Source organism: Orbicella franksi, chromosome 12 (assembly GCF_964199315.1).
Source record: "Orbicella franksi chromosome 12, jaOrbFran1.1, whole genome shotgun sequence".
Classification (NCBI taxonomy): domain Eukaryota; kingdom Metazoa; phylum Cnidaria; class Anthozoa; order Scleractinia; family Merulinidae; genus Orbicella; species Orbicella franksi.
In genome coordinates, this window is record NC_138156.1 from 9,483,144 (window position 1) to 9,500,711 (window position 17,568).

Consider the following 17,568-nt stretch of genomic DNA (forward strand, 5'->3'; position numbering starts at 1 on the left):
TTATAGTTTTACATTGATTTCTTATTTTGTTTTTCTTGGCACACCTGTAAACAACCTGCTGCATCCTGTAGACTCTGCTTATAGTTACAATGTAAGTGTGTGACGAAGTAAAATAAAGTACATGTGTGTCTTAGTATGTCTATGTCTATATGTCTAATCTGTCTAATATGTCTAGGCAGTAATTACAGTACACACCTTGCAGCTGTAACTTCATCAAACTTGGCCTTCACATCAAATAGATCTGACTGTGCACTATCCAGGGCTAATAAAAGAACAAAATAAAAAATCATTAGCTATCATTGTAGACTAGACATGTGGGCAAAAGACTGGCGGTGCATACATGTAATACATGGGCTACAGTCATGTAGCTCTTCGCGCACATAATTTGTCTGCCTATAAGTTAGCCAAACAATAGCCACGGCCATTTCTGAGGCAACTTTTGCCTTTGTTTCAAAAGAGTCCTGAGGGGAAACTTTTCATTATCATTACGAAAATGACTTTGATATCAATTCAAATAAAACCTGCACATGCAACTCCCCACAGAGATGAGAACAGAGAGGACAGTCTAACTTTAATTTTCGCAACAACTGGCCGAGTGACCCTTTATTGCGTTATTCAACAGAGCACAAAGAGAGGGGACGAGGTGAGGTAAGAAAGAGGCACAGTCGACTTGAGAATTGATTTGTCTGGTGATTAGGTGGTTAGTGTGGGATCAACTGTTCCTGGTTTAGACCCTGCGTTTAGAGCTGATGTATTGTGTTTCTTAGGAAGACAATTTCCTCTCACAGTGCCTGACTCCCTCTCTAACCAGGTGTACATATGTGTACCAGCATCTGGTATTTATCAACTGTTAGGGTTACATGTATGTGACAAAATAATGCACTTAAAGTAACTGGCAACTAATGGACTAATGCCACTTCTAGGAGAAGTAAGAGGGTTCACGACACAGTACCTAGAATATTGTTGGTTTCAGAAACTTTTGAACAGATGTGATCTCAAAATCTCAGAATCCTTTGCATAATGACTCATGAAGTCTCATAATTCTGTCTCAGACTCTAAAATTGTTTAGTTCTCAAAAGAAATCAGAATTTCAAACAAGGGTTTCAGTGTCTCTCTCTTTCCTTTTTGTTCAGTTTTGGTGTCTGGGCAAGTTGTGGAGTTCGTCTTTCATCATCACCTAGTCAAAGGTTCATGACTTTGTAAAATGCACTTGCCAGCTTAGAGACTTTGAAGTAAGCAAGTTTGATTCAAGGAGAGAGCTCAGTAGGAACATTGGGGTTTCACCCTTGATGACCTAGTACATACCAGCTTGAAGGGTTGCAGCTTTGTGCTCTGCTTCACCAAGCTTTTTAGCAACAGAAACCTGAGTTTCCTGCAGTGTTCTCTCTTTGTCAGAAAACATCTTCTGCATGTCTTTCTCCTTGTCCTTCACTCTTGCCTGTGTGAAACATTTAACAACTTACAACTGGTTTTTGCAAAAAAAAAAAAACCTGGAGCTACATATGTACATGTATGAATGAGATGTTCAAATGTACTGCATGTGGTAGGGAGCTTAAACAAGCCATAATGGCAACAGAAATGAGAATGACACCAAAAAAACAACTGATTAGCAGCACAATTGCTTTGCACAGCTTTATAAATCTTGTTACATTTTCTAAGCATCCTTTGCAAAACAGCAATGTGAAATGAACAATTTCTGATTTTTTCAAGAATGTTAACCATAATGACTAATTTTTTGTATTTCCATTTGGAATTGATTGCTAGCATTACATAAATTGTTTAGTTTGAGCTACAGGTGACTAAGTTTACCGATCAGCATACTGCACAGATTTGAACAATTACGAAGTTCAAAGACAAAATACGAATCCTTCTTTTATTAGGTGTGACAGACATCCTTTGGATTGCTGATTGCCTTTGTCATAACTTCATATGTAGTTCCCTACATACACATGTTTGTTACATGTATGAGAGAGGTCCTTTAGCTTGCAAATGTTTAATGTAATATCCACTTGTTTGTATTAAAATACCTGAACTCTGTCTTCCATCTTGTCTTCATACTCTCTCAGTTTCTCTTTTAGTCTACTGATGGTCACCTCTGTAATAAAGGGGAATTCAAAGCAGACAAAAACATAAAATATAAATGGTTCCTAAATGTTACAACATGACATAATTCTTTTTTGTCTTGTCTTTGAGCTTGAACCATGTTATGTTGACATGGAGTTGAAAGACAATACTTAAACTTAGGTGAATTAAAAAATACAGTAACTTGCATTGGGTAACACTGAACATATACATTATTATCAAGGAGGGAGGTACGGTTCACTGGAGCCCTAGCCACGGGTTCATTAATCCAGGCAGTTAAATATGTATACAATGAATTTGCAATAAAATTACTAACAGCCAACATACTATAATTATACCTTGATTTTTAACCTCAGCAAATTCAGTGTTGTATTCTTCTAAGGTTTCTTTTAGTTGCTTATTTTCAATTTCATAGTCCTGCAATCAGAACTGGTGATGTTAGACATACCATATCTCATATTAGAAAAGAAGACAGAAATAATTTTTATTACACATTTTGTACCAGTTTTATCAATTTCACTGGAATTCAAATTAATTTCACCTGTAGTTTGGAAACTTTCTGCTGCTGAACAACAGCCTGTTCAAGAACTGGTAATGGATCTGAAACATAGGCATTGATCTAATGACAATGTGATAAGTCTTACAAATAGTGATCAAAAATACAAAGTTAATGTAAAGGTATCATCAATAACAAACAACCTAGACACATCAACAATATAAAATCCCTTTACTATAAAACTGTATTATATTTGTCCAATGTTGATGCATGCTGTTGACCCAAATAATCATTGTTACCAGTAACAACTTCGTAATATTCCTTTTGAATTATCATGTTTTTTTAGTTGATACAACCTAATAGTATAATTTATGATTATTATAAACAACACTATGTCCAGACTCACACCATACCTGGAACATCCACAAGTTTCTTATAAATTGAAAGAAAAGCGGTTTCTGATGCCTTGCTTCTTTTTGAAAGAGCATCAATCTGCAAGACAAATTTATGTAAATATTTTTCTTTTTTTTAAAAAAAGTCCCAGCTCAGTTGTTACATTTAATTATGCCATTCACAGGAAATCAATACATGTACATTGTATGTATGTACATACTTTTAGAAGCACTTGATGACTTGCTTCATGTCTCAGACAGGCTGGTGAAAAGCCTTGTAGGATCTTATCTTACTGTGAGTATTAACCCACCTTGAATAAAATTGTTCATATACATACAAAATGCATTTCTTACTCACAAAGTCCTGACGAGCAGGGATAACTTTTATTTTATAATCGGGTCAAAATACAAGCATATTTCAACTGCTTACAAAAAGGTGGTATTTATACAGATGTGCCTCTGTTCATAGAATTACTTTGTTTTATCAGACAAGTATTATTACAAACTGAATTGACTTTGCAAAGTTCCTTCAATATTATTATTCATAACAGTAGCAAAATTTGAGATAAAACACCAAGTTGTTCAAAGGGTGGATAATGCTATCTGGTGGATAAATCACTATCCAGTGGATAGGTGTCTACACGTATCCACTGGATAGTGACTTATCAGTAGGGGTGTAACGATTCATATTCCTTGCGATTCGATTCAATTTCGATTATTGCATTTTGATTTCGATCATTTCAATTCGATTATGCAAAATATTAATGTTTTTTTAATTCTTACAACATGATACCTACATGTAATGTAAACATCATACAACCCTAAAGCCTCAATTTTAGGATACAATGAGCATGTTGCACATGGTTTGCCTTATTTGGAAATTCTTAAGGGGTGGTAGAAGGGCAACATTTTTACCACGCAACACAAAATGGTGCAGGTACTGCAAATGTCTTTACTCGTCAATCAAGTTCTGGATTCTGATTTCACAGTATAATAACTCACTGAGGGCACTCTGAAAAAGGTATGCAAAAAGTCAAACCAAAATCGAAATGTGGAATCAAAGAATCAGGAATCGAACTGAATGGTCATAATCATGATTAATCGAGAATTCGATTAATCGTTCAGTGCTTTCAGTACGACCTGGCTCCTGCCGGAGCTCTGGCGGGTACTCTCTTGCGAATTGCCAGCTGTATTCCTGTATTAATGTTCTTATGGAGTCAAATAAAAAGGAACTAGCAATTCACCCTTTTAAATGGTAAGTTATTATTGGAAAGTTAATAAAAACGTTGAAAAAAAAACAACCAAATAGTTAATTTATACACTACCCTGTAATTTTACCACTTTAAAAGCCACAAGTAGTCGTTTTTCATTTGCGTATCAAACATAACGTTGTCGTAAACACCATCGTCACTAAAGGTCACACTCCAGCACACATTACATGATGTACCTTGAGTTTTAAGAAGCCTCGTTTCCATGCATCGTCAGTTCCACAATGAAGCGGCAGTAGTCCATGCTGTTGTTTCTGCCTGCTTCTAGTTCAACTTCAAAAAGCTCACGGACGCAATCAGGCAAGTCTTTAATATGGTGTAAGAAGTTAACATCAAGCCAAGTCTTTATATGTATTGTGAATGACTTTGGTTTTTAAAAGGTCTTGAATTCAGTATGTAACCTAATTTTCTGAACAGTTTGTTTTTGTTCGTTCCTTTTCGTTCGTCTTAGTTCTTTTGCATGAACATAAACACGACCACATAAGGTTTTAATGTAGTATTTCTTGAGTCTTCTGACAAACACACAGTGTGACAGTTGTATATACACAACTGAAAATAGTGTATAATATACATGACTGCCTAGAACTATGCAATAAAATATATTTTTCTGATAAAAATAATGAATGCTTGGGTGTTAATATTTTGCCTCAAATCACCGGAAATCATGTTTCTGAGCTTCCCGATTTCAAAAATTTTCTGGGGGTATGCCCACATACCCCCCAGAGGACAAGGGGTCTTTGGCCCCTTTTATCAGCTCTGGTGGGTGCTAACAAAAGGGAGACACCTACTTCAAATCTTACTGAAAGCACTGATCATTACACCACTACTTATCAGGTGGATAGCGTTATCCACCCTTTGAACAACTTGGTTTTTTAATCTCAAATTTTATCTCAAATCAACTGGGGCCTAATGAGTAATTTAAGTAGTTATATTGTGTTGAAATCCGAGAGAAAAGAAGCCCATTCAAGAACAACTGCCAAATGACATTGGGCATAAATGGTCCAATAACACCAGGCATGATGCATTAACTTTCCAATAGCACAGGCATGATGAGTAAGCTGCCCAATAAAACACAATAAATGATCACATTGGGCCATGTAATAACCAATCAGATTTAAGAATTTTGTCATTTTACAACAGCTACAAGTATGATCAAGCTACAAACAATTATAATAACCTCAGCTTGGAAACTTTTTAAAAGAGGTGCCATCTTTTTCCTGATTTCCTGCAAGGAACAAAAAGGAAACAAACAAAAATTAAGCAAATTCAATCCCAGCTCAGTTAGGTACACAAATTTCCACCATCACAGGTACCTTGCGAAGTAGAATTTATTGTGTGACATGTGTCAATACCTACATGTAGTTGTAGGTGACCAATGAAATGACGTTTCAAGTTGTACTTTTCCTGTTTACAGGTATCACACTATCTCAAGTGCTATAAGTGTCAATATTTCGCATTACTGAATAAATAAACATAACTATTATTATAAAGTTGACAGTTACTTGTGAAAAAAGTTGTTTTCTCATTCAATGTTTCTCATTAGCTTACTTCTGGGGTATTCTTTTTAAAATCACGGCTAAGTTCGACAAGCTTCTTCCTTGAAGTATCTGATTCATCTTGGCGATCTGCTAGTTCTGCTGCGGTCGTGTCTAATGATTTCTAAGGACAAGGGAGAAATACATGAAGCGATACTTTAAGGACAACGTCACACAAGTCAAATGTAAAATGCAAACCATGACAAACTAAAATAAAGGTACACAATGTTTTGTCAACATTTACAACACACGTGAAGGACTAAAATAAATAAAATATTCTACTTCTGGGGTGATCTTACCTGGAGTTCTGGAAGGGAAAATTCTTTCCAAAAATTTCGCATAGACTGGAACGACGAAGCCGCCATATTTGTTTATCGCCAACTCGGCGTCATGCGCAATGCGCACTGTGTAAAACGTCCCACAAATAAAAAAAGAGTTGTCATTGGTTTAGAAATCTGACCAATTAGAAAGCGTTTTGCATTTATCCTCTTCATTCGCGGGAAGAGGAAAATATGGCGGCCATGGCGGACTGTTTTCCCAAAAGTCCAGATCCTATCTCTCGGCACCGTTCGCAGTACAAATGCAGCACACCGCCCTGGAAAGAACAGTACAGAAAGGTGACTTTGCCGTTACATTAATTTGTTTATATGCTGTATTTTATATTAATCCTTGGATGCACGTGTTTTCAGTCACCTCTCAATGATACTTTGCGAATAAGTCTTACTGGAAATTTGTCGTTGCAGACTTAAAACTGCTAAACTACAGGAGGCAGGATGATTATTCCCATATTCATTGTAGCGTTTAGTGTTTTAGTCTTTGTTTTGTGCAGTCGTTTAAATGACGTGGATCGAAGTAGATTACTGCAAAATGACTGTACTTTTTAAGCTTATCGCCATTTTGTGAGCCAAGGGGAAACTCACGAACGGGAGGAATCAAAGTGAGAATGACTAGCAGTGTTACCGGCGACCTTTCGCACGACAAATAGGTCCAAATTCGATCCAGGAGCAACTTCAGAATATGCGGCCACACATGCCGTCCTTAAATCTACTGCTCCTGAGGTCCGTGGTCTGCAGTCCCGCAGCCGATGAAAAACAAATGAACTAAATGTTGAACTTAAGTGCTACCACGGTCTGCAGTCCCGCAGTCGATGAATAAGAAATGAAGTAAGTGTTGAACTGAAGTGCTACCGCGGTCAGCGGTCCCGCAGTGGACGAAAGAAGGAGGTATATTCGTGGTTGTTTATATACAGTTGTTATGTTAATTATCACAACTGTGGGACTGTGGTAGCAGCATTCGAAAACACACATTTAGTGGCCAGGTATTCTGAAGTTTAGCCTTGATCCAAGCAATTCAGTATCTCAATGCTGGCAGAATTACAACTTCCTTTTAATATCCTCAGCAGGTTACAGAAAGAAGCGTAAAACTAGAAAGTAATACATGACAAAGAAATCTATGAGAAAACGAACCGTTCACGCGTTGGCTTGTCTAGACGAAATACATGAAAATCTTACAAAGGCACAATAAAAACAGAACGAAATTGAGCTGCAAATTACCTTTGTCCAGCGACGAGGGTAATGGACTAGTTGAAATCTAAAGGAATCTAAGGAAAGTGCTCCATTGTAGAACAAAACTAGCAAGACAACTTTGACTGCTTTAACTCTGACGTTCGCATCACATTTTTGCAAACACACGTGTGTTTTTGGGAATGTCAGGGCTCGAAAAAACCCCCATCCGGTCGTCCGGGACAAGTAGATTTTCCCTTCGGGCAAGTAACTTTCTCTCCTTACTTGCCCCACGGGCAAGGACCCAGGCAAGCTGTTCGCAGACTAAATTTTTGATAACAATTTTGAGAAGAAAAGGTAAATTTTAGGCTCAAGGGTAATCAAGTGTTGAAGTAGATGAAACTTGACGAAAATTGTAATTTATAGCGTTGTTTTGTTGATTGCGTGACGCGCACTCACGGCTCACAAGTGGTTGCCTAGCACGTGATCAAAATCTGCCCAGATCAAATTTCTTTCCAGGATTAAAAATAGCCACATTGGGCACGGAAACGCTGTGTTTATTTCTTAAAATTTTAGCAATTTTCTGCGAGCATTTTCCAGTTTCTCTGTACAAAACTTAACTCAACAACGATATATTAAAGCTGTAGAAATTGTACGTGAAAAGAAGCTGCATATTGCTACCTCAAAAACGAAGCCAGCAATTTTGATGCTAAAATCCAGGTAAGTCTCTGTTTTCAGCATAACATGCAAGTAATGAAATGAAAAGTATTATATTATTGAAAAGAAATGGATAAGTAAGTCATCAAAATACTTTCAGAGTTCCTGGAAGATGACTTAAAATAGTGTTTCTTTCAAATGAAGACGATTTCCCTCGATTGATACTATTTTTCATTCACCCAAATGAAAAATTATGCTCTCGCTGGCTTTTCAAATTCGACACTGTGCCTGTGTCAAAACTGAAGTGGGAAAGCGACTTGTTAATTCTGCGTGTTATAAATTTTCCGCGCTTCTCTTCACAATGATTTCGTGGAGCTAGACAATATGCAGTTGAACATTCAGGGAGTTGAACACGATCTTCGATGAATTAATCAAATTCAAGGCTGTATGCCCAGCATGTAATACAGGAACTAGGAAGTACGTACTTGAACGAACTACTACAACTTTGCAAACTTTGTTTCTTCAACTGGGAGGCACTGGCAAAAGATGCTGTGGGACAAAATTTAATTCCTGGTGACATTTTTTTATGAGAAATAGGGGGAGCCTGAATAGCACTCTGGTTGGTCTGTATAGATCTCAGGTTAGCCTGCTTACAGTTAGCTCTTAATAATGGTAATGGCAACACCCCTTACCACCCATCTGTCACCCCTGACCCCTTGCCTCTGTTTTAGACCTGTACGGGTCCGCAAATGATCTCGGACCGCAAAATTATGATTCCCAAATTGGACCGCAAATGATCCCGGACCGCAAATGATCCTTGATAGGGACCGCAAATGATCCAGACTAAGAAATAAGGAATGGCATGGATGGTGGGATGGTGTGGATAGGGAATTGGCGTACGTGAATACCAGTGTTTTTACTAAAACCATCTTATAATTATAATGGCTCACAACTTGCTTTTTTTTCATCCTTTCGACTAAATTTTGTTGCTAACTACGATGTTATGAATATCACCGCTCAATCGTCAAAACACGACTTGGCTTGCATTTCTTTGCAGTTCTCAGTAAAATTATGATCAGTGCAACATACGCTAAATATCCTTTGTTAAACATTGATATTTCGGTGTTATAGATAAATCACATTTTATCAGCCATTAACGCTACTGGTCTAAAGTTTTAAACTAATATCTAACCATGAAGCAACTATTACAGAAGATGCTGTCAGCTGAGTAGATCCACAAACCTCGGCAATGCTTCATCACTCTGTAAAACACCTAGTGCATAACACTGGAAATTTGAACAAATTTGTTTCGAAATTTTTCCATGGTCGTATTTTGGCTTTAATTCCTTGGAAATGATTACTTGAGTATTCTAAAAAGCCAAAATTCCAAGCTATAGTTATGAAGTTCAGCTTCATAACCAGGGAAGGCCAAGGCTTGCCCTTCGTTTCGACAATTAGCTGTTTGATAGATGTTTGATACTATCGCCACCGGGATTTCAAGAATGTTTACAAGTATGTGTATTTCTAAGACCTCTAATTCAATAGATTGTCTTCACGTGATGCGTTTTTATCATCATCAGGCATAAGAGACGGTATATTTATATCTGTTTACAATTAGCATGCTTCGTTTTGAATTTCAGGGTTATGGAGGTTGGGTGACACAAGGCTATGATCAAGTTTGTTGAAAAAATATATACTTATCTCATGATTTTGAGCCTTTTTAGAAGTTAGAGCATTAGGAAAAGTGCTTATGTAAATGCTTGTTTGTTTAGTACTGATATTCAGTCGCCTAAAAAGCCAAAGTAAGTTCCAGATGTTTACACTATATTTCGGCTGCCATATTGGTGTCCCACGGAAGTACACCAACATGGTGTTTTCTTACTGGGCTCTGTAAATTTCTGGGAAACATTTACGATGATCATCTGAAGTTTGGGGAAACGCACAGGCCTAAAACTTGGAGCAGTGGCTTATTTAGTTATCCTCTATAGCATACATCACAATTTCTTAGCTTTTTCCATTGGTTGGTTTTCAATTTTTTTTTTTTTTTTTTTGCGTGACAGTGAAAACGATCTGTACCCTTTGAAGAACAAAACAGCAACTGTGAAATATTTTTTTTGTAAAATGGTAAAACATGTTTTTTAATTCATAATTTTTGTACATGTTCTCACCTTCTTCCGATATAAATCCATGCCATTCCTTGTGTTTTGATCGGGATCATTTGCGGTCCAATATGGGAATCCTTTCCAGTCCGGGATCATTTGTGGTTCAATTTGGGGATCATTTGCGGTCCGGGATCATTTGCGGTCCTTGGATCATTTGCAGACCTGTACAGACCTTCTTATTACACTATGGACAGAAGGTTGGAGGAGGGAGGGGGTGGGGGGGGGGGGGGGAGCTGGTGGGACTGTTTTGCAATGATTTAGTTTGCAGTTCTTCCATGAAACTCTAATATTCTCTCAGGGCAAAAATTTCAGATATGAAAGAAAAAGTTTCCTCGAGTGTGAATTTGAGATACCATCTCATGGCTAAAGGTTATGTGTTTTTGATTGCCTTATATTTTATTTTATTTTTATTTTTGTTACATGTTGCAGAGGTGTTTGGAAAGACTCAAAATTGGGAGACAAAAATCTGTAGATAGATTTAGGCAAATGGATGACTCTTCCTTAGTGAAGGAAGTAATGAACGAGGAGTGGATACGACTAAGTGAAGAGAACAAGGACCTTCCACCATGGCGCCCAACCAGAGAGTCTTGCACACCATTTGCTGGGGTAAGGATTATAATCCAACAGTATTTTGGTAGTCATCATGCCATCTCTGAGAATATAGAGTTTCTGTTCAGGCATGTACATGTACCTGTATAGAGCAGGATAGAAACTGGTTTAGTGAGAAGAGATTGGTAGACAGAGAGCAATGCTAGGAGATTCAAGCTGTGGTCCCTGCAATGTGCTGCACAGTGTTTCTGGTGGTCGTTAAATGGCTTAAAGTAACTTATTGTAGAGGGTATTGCAAGTTTCCGCCTGCAACCAGTCCTTATAAACACTGAAAATCCCGGCACATCTTCAGATGTACCATTCTTTGATAATGTATTTTATGATACGAGGTATTTTTTTGTTAAAGTAACATGCTTGTTTTGTCCCCTGTGTCTTCTAGCTTGAACTGGATGATTCTAGAGATAGCTCACTTGATGAAGTTCTTTCTCTAATGGATGAGATACAAAAGGAACTAATGGAAGAAGGTCAGGATGGAATAACATAGTTTTGTACTTCATAGATAAAATTAATATTGTAAGAAATTTTTGGCAACTACTCATTCATCTTGAGTTTAGAATAATTTGTATAAACGTGAATGTGATTCAATAGAAAGTTTAAGAAAGATTTTTATGGCAAACATTGCAAATGACCTCTGACAACCACAAAATCCGAAAAATCTTGACTCATTCACAGCAAATACAAAATGAATAAGGGCTCGAAATCGTGACTCACTGGTCACCAATGCAACCTAAAATCAATTGTTGGCGACCAGATAGTAAGAACTGGTCGCCAGTGGGCGACTCACCTTTTCTTTTGTCAAACTTTTAACCTCGAACGAAAACGGCATTACTTATGGAGGAGAGATTCGAATAGCTATTATAAAACAAACCTATGATTCTTTGAACACCAACTGGATTGCCATGTTTGATCATTGTAAGGCACACTAAAGTAAACGATTCTCTCACATTGAAAAATCTTCAAACTTCGAAACTTTTTCAAACATTTTCAAGCTTTGAAATGGCTACCCCTGTTTGAAATCGCTCTATAATAAATAGCAAACCCTTGAGCATTGAGTACGTCACGTATGCCTATGGATTGTGTCCCTTCTATTTGATTTTATGATCTGGCGACTAAAAATTTGCCTTTGGTGACTACTTTTTAACACTTAGTCGCCAAATGGCTACCTAAAAATAGCCAAAGACAGACCAGAAAAGTTTAATTTTGCCATTAACATCATTCTTGACCAACTTATTATGCAGCATGCCAAGCGTTGTGTAGCATGCAACACAGACAGTTTACTGGCTTTTGTTTCACACTGGCCAAAAAATACTTTAAGGACCAAGAGCCAGAAATCTGTCTGTGTTTGCTGGCTAGCATTTGGGTTGACTGGTATATTTTCAATACACAACTTTAGTCAGATAGATGTCCTGGGGCCTGTTTCTCGAAAGCCCCAGAAACTTTTCGGGTCTTCAAAGCCATTTTTAGTTAATCTGTATCTAAAACAGAAAGGTGTATATGCCTGAAACTTCTTGTATGAAAGGAACTTCTTGTCATATTAAGCATATGCAAATAAAACAGCTAATGTAATCATAAGGTTTGAGATTTTGCTATGGCTTTCCGGGTGCGAAAACTTTTTGGGACCTTCGAGAAACGAGCCCCAGAAGCCTAAGTTTAGAGAAAATTAAATATAAATAGCTGGTTTAGTAAATTTGTACATTTGTCGTAGCCTCTTCAAAAGTATGTAATTTTCTTTTGTGATCAGAGAGAAAGATTCTTGCTCGATACAATGAAAATCTGATGTTTGAAGAAGCCTCCTTGTGTGCAGCTATTGAAAGTCTGAAAACAGATGAATTTGTTATGTGCCCAGTCTGTAAGAGGTGTGAAGTCAATTGTCACTTAATGGTAGAGTTTCTCAGTAGTTTGAGTTGGTTCGTTGTAAGGTGGGCTCTTTGGTAGCTCTAGTTTTCATGGTGTAAAGGGGCAGCATAATAAATGTTGTTTTTGTACATGTAACAAGTAGGGTCACTGGGGGATGTTTTTTGTGGAAGAATTTCAATCAGGGATTGCAAATGATTTACATTCAAGTGTTGCGGCTGAAGCAATGAGCAGTGCCAAACATGGTAAACAAACAGCTATAGACAAACTTCATTTACAATGAAATGTTGTTACAAGACTATCAGTACCTTTAAATTTGTGTTGTTTCCTTAGTAATCCAACTATTTTTAAAATTTGACTGGCAGAAAACAAAATTCTGCTGAACATTTCTGGACTCTACACTGGAGTCAAAGTGACTCCCTGTAGGAATTCTTTGGACTCACAGATTAGCCCTATAGACCTCAAGACTCATTTTCCACAAATCATCTATTTTGCAACAATGTTCCCCCTTTGTATATACTGTCAATGTTAATCTCTTGCTGCAGTATTCCAAAAAAATCATAGTCAAATGGATCATTTGTCCAGTGACCATGATTTCGATTTTGCTTATACTAGTAATAGTTTGCTAAATAAATAGTTACTTGGCTATTTTCTTATCTAAATTGATTTATTTCTAGTCTGTGCAAAAATTGATCAGATTTCTTCTTTGCTTCGAACAGAAATGCATTGCATCAGAACAAGCAGGTTATCTTCTGTGCTTGTGGAATGAGAATTGATACTGAAGTAAGATTACATTATTTTATTTAGTAGTTTCACTTTCTCTTTTCTCCCAGATGGCCACAATAATACACACACTGACACAACTCACACACAACACACACAACCAACCATCTGTTAGCCAAGAAATGAAAGAATAAGTAAATTAGTAATACCAGGAATAAAATTAACTTCCATTAGGCAACATTAACTACTCAGAATTATGCAACAATTAAACTGATGATTTAATTGTTACTAGGTAATTACTACTATTAAATAATTTCTCAATAATTTTACCATAGTGACAAAAGAACTGCTTGGTTTTCTCTCTTTGCCGTCTGTGTTCTGTTGTCACGAGAAGAACCAGCAGTTATGCAAGTTAATAGTTAAATAAAGGCGTAACCACTTCAATGAGGGTCGTATGGGAAGTGGCTGTGGATTGGTCAGATGTGAAAATATCCTCCGTGCCATTACAGACCGAAACTTCCCATTTTTATACCAATGCCATGTTATGAAGAACTGATACAGTATGATCTGTATTAAAATAATATTCTATCTCAATTGAGGGAATATTTTTATAGCCAAACTTTAGCAGATAAGCATGAAGCTGCCCAAAACAAAATGAAGTGCTTCATGGTTTTTGCATAAGGCGTCTGTTCCAAAGACGATAAGTTTACATTTTACCCTGGCAGGAGACATTGATGTTACCTCTGACTCTTGAAGTGACCCTGAATACTTGTAAATTTTTGCAACTTCCTGACAAGCATGCTGCATGAACAGCTTCCTTAGATGGATGAGCATTGGCATTCTGTTCTGGAGGGGTAGTGATAGTCGCATTAATTGCATGGCGCCATAATCTTCTACAATACCAAAATATTCTGTGGTACGTGAAGTTGATCTTGGTCTGGGCAAGATTATGTAGGTTTGAGGGGTCTTTTATGCCCTTTGCAAAACCCAAATAAATAGTTGTTAGCAGTAAGACCTTCTTTTATCTTCTTCCTTCAGTATGACGCAGTCAATCTGATTTATGTCAGAAACCAAATTGATGAAGCACTAACTAGCCACAGGTAAATCTAGACATAACGATGAAGGAAATATTATGGGCACTTTGCATTTGACGAAAAATGCTAGTTTGAATTTCCGGATATTTCCAGTGACGAATAGAACAGCATCTACCAGAATCTGCGAATTTCTTTTGGGCAATTTCCGTTCCATTTAATTTTCCTCCCAGAATTTTCAATTCAATGGTTCGCCTTACAAAAATTCAGCAATTTTCGGATCAGCAATCTTTCCAGGAAATTTGCCTACCAGAATTTTTGGACGACTGGAAAGCGCCCTGTGTTTTACCCGAGAAATTACATTATAAATGGAGATATCTTTCTTTCATCGTTTTTGTCTGTTTCTTTATGTATTCATTTGTTTTTCTGTTTTTTTTTTGGCAGGGAAGGACAGTGTTTGTCTGAACCGGAATTTTGTGTATCTTTTGTCAAAGAGCTGGGAGAAAGCAATCTAGTTTCACTGTGCAAGGTAACGCCATCTTAATTTTATTGTAAAGACGAGAAGTTATATACTTTGAAACAGTTCTAAAAAGAATAATTGTTTTAAACTGAAATTTCTAAGCCATTAGTGTATTTCTCTTTCTGTTAGAATTCTGCTCTCGTGATTATATTGGCTTTCTTTTGGTGTTCATTCGGAGGCTGCCGTTGCGTGCATCAAGGTTTTAGTGCAATAACAGAACATAACGTGAAATCCTGAGCTCAAAAGAGCACCCAGTTTTAATTTTTTTTGTGTTGGCGAAAATGATAAGTGCTCTCGCAGGCTTATACGCCAGCGCATCAGAAAGCAAATTGACGTCAGTTTTTCATGCGTCTGTCCTGTTACTGATCATGAATTTCGTCATTACATTGTCAAAGTACGAGGTGATAGCCGGGTGGATCCACAGACTACAGTGTACTTTGATAATGTTATGACGAAATTCATTGTCAATAACTGGACAGATGCATGAAAAACTGACTAATTTATTTTTTTATGATAGCAAATTGTCAAACTGTCCGCTCTCACTCGTTGACGCCAGACGCATCGCATACATTATAAATTCATATGTCAGTCTGCTTATTGACAATGAAAATTAGCCAATGAGCGCGCGAGAATTTCTGCAGTTATCGTTAAATTAGGCGTTGATGTCTCGCGAGACAGAAGAACACCAAGGGCCCTTCCACACTACGCCGGATAAATTTGAAAACGTCGCTTCATTTATACAGTTAGGCTTACCGTCCACACTAATGCGTCACGAAAAAAGAGCTTTTCGAAAACGCTCCTCAATCCGGAGGAATTTGAAAAAGGCCGGCTATGCGTTTTAATGTGTACGGAAACCTTTCGAAAATGGTGACGTCTTGATAATCATGTGATTGACCCTAACCCTCAAGGATGCACTCAAGCTTTCGGTGATTTCCACGATTGGTGATTGCTGCCGGTGATTGTTGCGTTTTCAAATTTCTCCAGCGTAGTTTGAACGGGTTTTACCCCAGCTTGTCTTCATGACTACCCAAAACCGGTGCATCTGTCAGTTCAATTGAGCCCGGTTTGTAATGTACGGCTATGAAATAATGAAATGTACCGAAACTGATACCGCACGTGCAGAACTGAATGCACTGTTTATGAAACGTTCTATTTGGCGTTGCCGTCGTAGAATGTTTTCCTCTGGTGCAATGCAGTGTTTTTCACTTTACCGTTTTGCTTTTATTCCAGGCGTGCGAGTTTATGTACATCATTCTTTGATGCAGGAAATTCAGGAAAAGACCTCCTGGCGGCACGAAGGACATTACAACTGTTTTGTTTTGCCATAGATTTATTAATAAGTTGTGTACAGAATTTGTTAGATATTTTTATCAGTTTAATAGATGTAAATAAAGTTATGTAATATCTTGCCACCATTTGTGAATTACAAGTGTATTAAAAGTAACGTGAGGTCCCTATTGGCGAAACGTTGGTCGGGTTTCTAATATTATTGACAAACTGCATTCTTTTGTAGAATGTTTTGAAAAAAGCAGTTCGCTAGCAACAATTTTGCTTACGTTTCCGTTTTCTTCAGAGTGGCAGCAAACTGCTCACCTGAAAAGGAACCCCGATTGTCACTGGTCTCGACTTGCGGGAAAATGTTTTCACTATCCAAGAATTAGACCATGAAAATATTTAACTAATACCGTGTTTTAAGGTTAGACAGTTTTTCAGTATAGTATAATAGCAGAATACCAGTTGTGCACTTTGGATATTACTAAATTTTGTGACATTTCGACCCTACACGCCCTGCTGTCCTCTCCAAACCCAGTGAAAATCTAGGGCCCCCTTTCTCGAAAGTCAGTCCCTGTAGCTTAAGGACCCGAAACCATATTGTAAGATCTAAATCTAAGGAATAGTAGTGCGGGTTCTGGCTCAAGAACCGGTCTCTTCTGTTTCGTTTACCGACGTTTTTATTCGTTGACTTCAAAACTACTACAGTATCTCGATACACCCCGCGAACAGAGCCTCTCAGTTTATCTCTTTTTGCTTTATTTTTACAAAACACATGTACCGTAAGAAAAGGCTCTGCTTGCAGGGTGATCTCGATGTTGAATGTAAACGCGGCAAATAAAACAACGGCTTTTCGGGACCGGTACTGACTACCGGGACTTTAGAGAAAGGACCAATGTTCATGCACAGACTATGCGTTTTACTTACGGCCGGTGCCCCCAATTAGCACAACAGTGCTAAAGACATTTGACACTTAAATAAAGTTTTTTTATTTATTTTATTTTATTTATGTTGTTATATGTTATCTGTCAAAAAAACAATTATATTTATAAACATCACCGCTTGTGTTTTGCGCGCTAAAATATTCTAGCTTGCGGCGAATCATTGCCAGATTACCTGCGGTTTTTTTTTTTTTTTTTTTTTTTTTTTTTGTGCGTTGTAACAAATTTACTTTGTTTAGTTTGTTTACATTATCGTGTAACTTTTCATGATTTTATCTTTGATTTTATACCAGTCACCGCAACAAGAAGTTTATAGTGCTAGAATTATAAACTTTTGAAATTTTTTCGACAGTGTGTTTCTATAAAGAAACTATTTTCACATTAATATTATATAATCATTTCATTCTTAATTTCAGTTTTTTGTCGGAGACAATGTCAGACTGGTTTCATTTTATAAATAATACATTACCAAAATTCAAACATTTCGCTTTTTTGTGATTGCCCAATATAAAATCAGGGCGTTT

General features: G+C 37.2%; 2 protein-coding genes across 2 annotated transcripts in view; one reads left to right on the top strand and one right to left on the bottom strand.

Annotated features, from left to right (window-relative positions):
- Positions 1–6,208, bottom strand: part of LOC145464118 (protein CASP-like) — a 36,427-nt gene extending 30,219 nt beyond the window's left edge. The window contains exons 1-9 of the mRNA XM_081447930.1: positions 6,073–6,208; positions 5,787–5,897; positions 5,416–5,463; positions 2,992–3,070; positions 2,624–2,682; positions 2,421–2,499; positions 2,028–2,095; positions 1,306–1,438; positions 196–262 (exon numbers count right to left, since the gene is read on the bottom strand). Of these exons, the coding sequence (XP_081304056.1) occupies positions 196–262; positions 1,306–1,438; positions 2,028–2,095; positions 2,421–2,499; positions 2,624–2,682; positions 2,992–3,070; positions 5,416–5,463; positions 5,787–5,897; positions 6,073–6,138 (710 nt within the window). The 5' untranslated portion in view covers positions 6,139–6,208. The remainder of the gene's footprint in view (positions 1–195; positions 263–1,305; positions 1,439–2,027; positions 2,096–2,420; positions 2,500–2,623; positions 2,683–2,991; positions 3,071–5,415; positions 5,464–5,786; positions 5,898–6,072) is intronic.
- A 29-nt stretch (positions 6,209–6,237) lies between these two features.
- LOC145464148 (RPA-interacting protein A-like) lies at positions 6,238–16,246 on the top strand. The gene is made up of 8 exons (XM_081447963.1): positions 6,238–6,390; positions 10,524–10,700; positions 11,083–11,167; positions 12,445–12,559; positions 13,277–13,340; positions 14,319–14,380; positions 14,756–14,840; positions 16,062–16,246. Exons 1-8 carry the CDS (start codon positions 6,286–6,288, stop codon positions 16,089–16,091), a joined length of 723 nt encoding a protein of 240 aa, XP_081304089.1. The 5' UTR covers positions 6,238–6,285; the 3' UTR covers positions 16,092–16,246.
- The last annotated feature ends 1,322 nt before the right edge of the window (positions 16,247–17,568 follow it).

Coding starts and splice junctions, on each gene's coding strand:
- LOC145464148 (XM_081447963.1), top strand. CDS start 6,286: ATGGCGGCCATGGCGGACTGTTTTCCCAAAAGTCCAGATCCTATCTCT. Junction 12,560..13,276: donor ATGTGCCCAGTCTGTAAGAG/GTGTGAAGTCAA, acceptor TGCTTCGAACAG/AAATGCATTGCATCAGAACA. Junction 13,341..14,318: donor GAATGAGAATTGATACTGAA/GTAAGATTACAT, acceptor TTCTTCCTTCAG/TATGACGCAGTCAATCTGAT.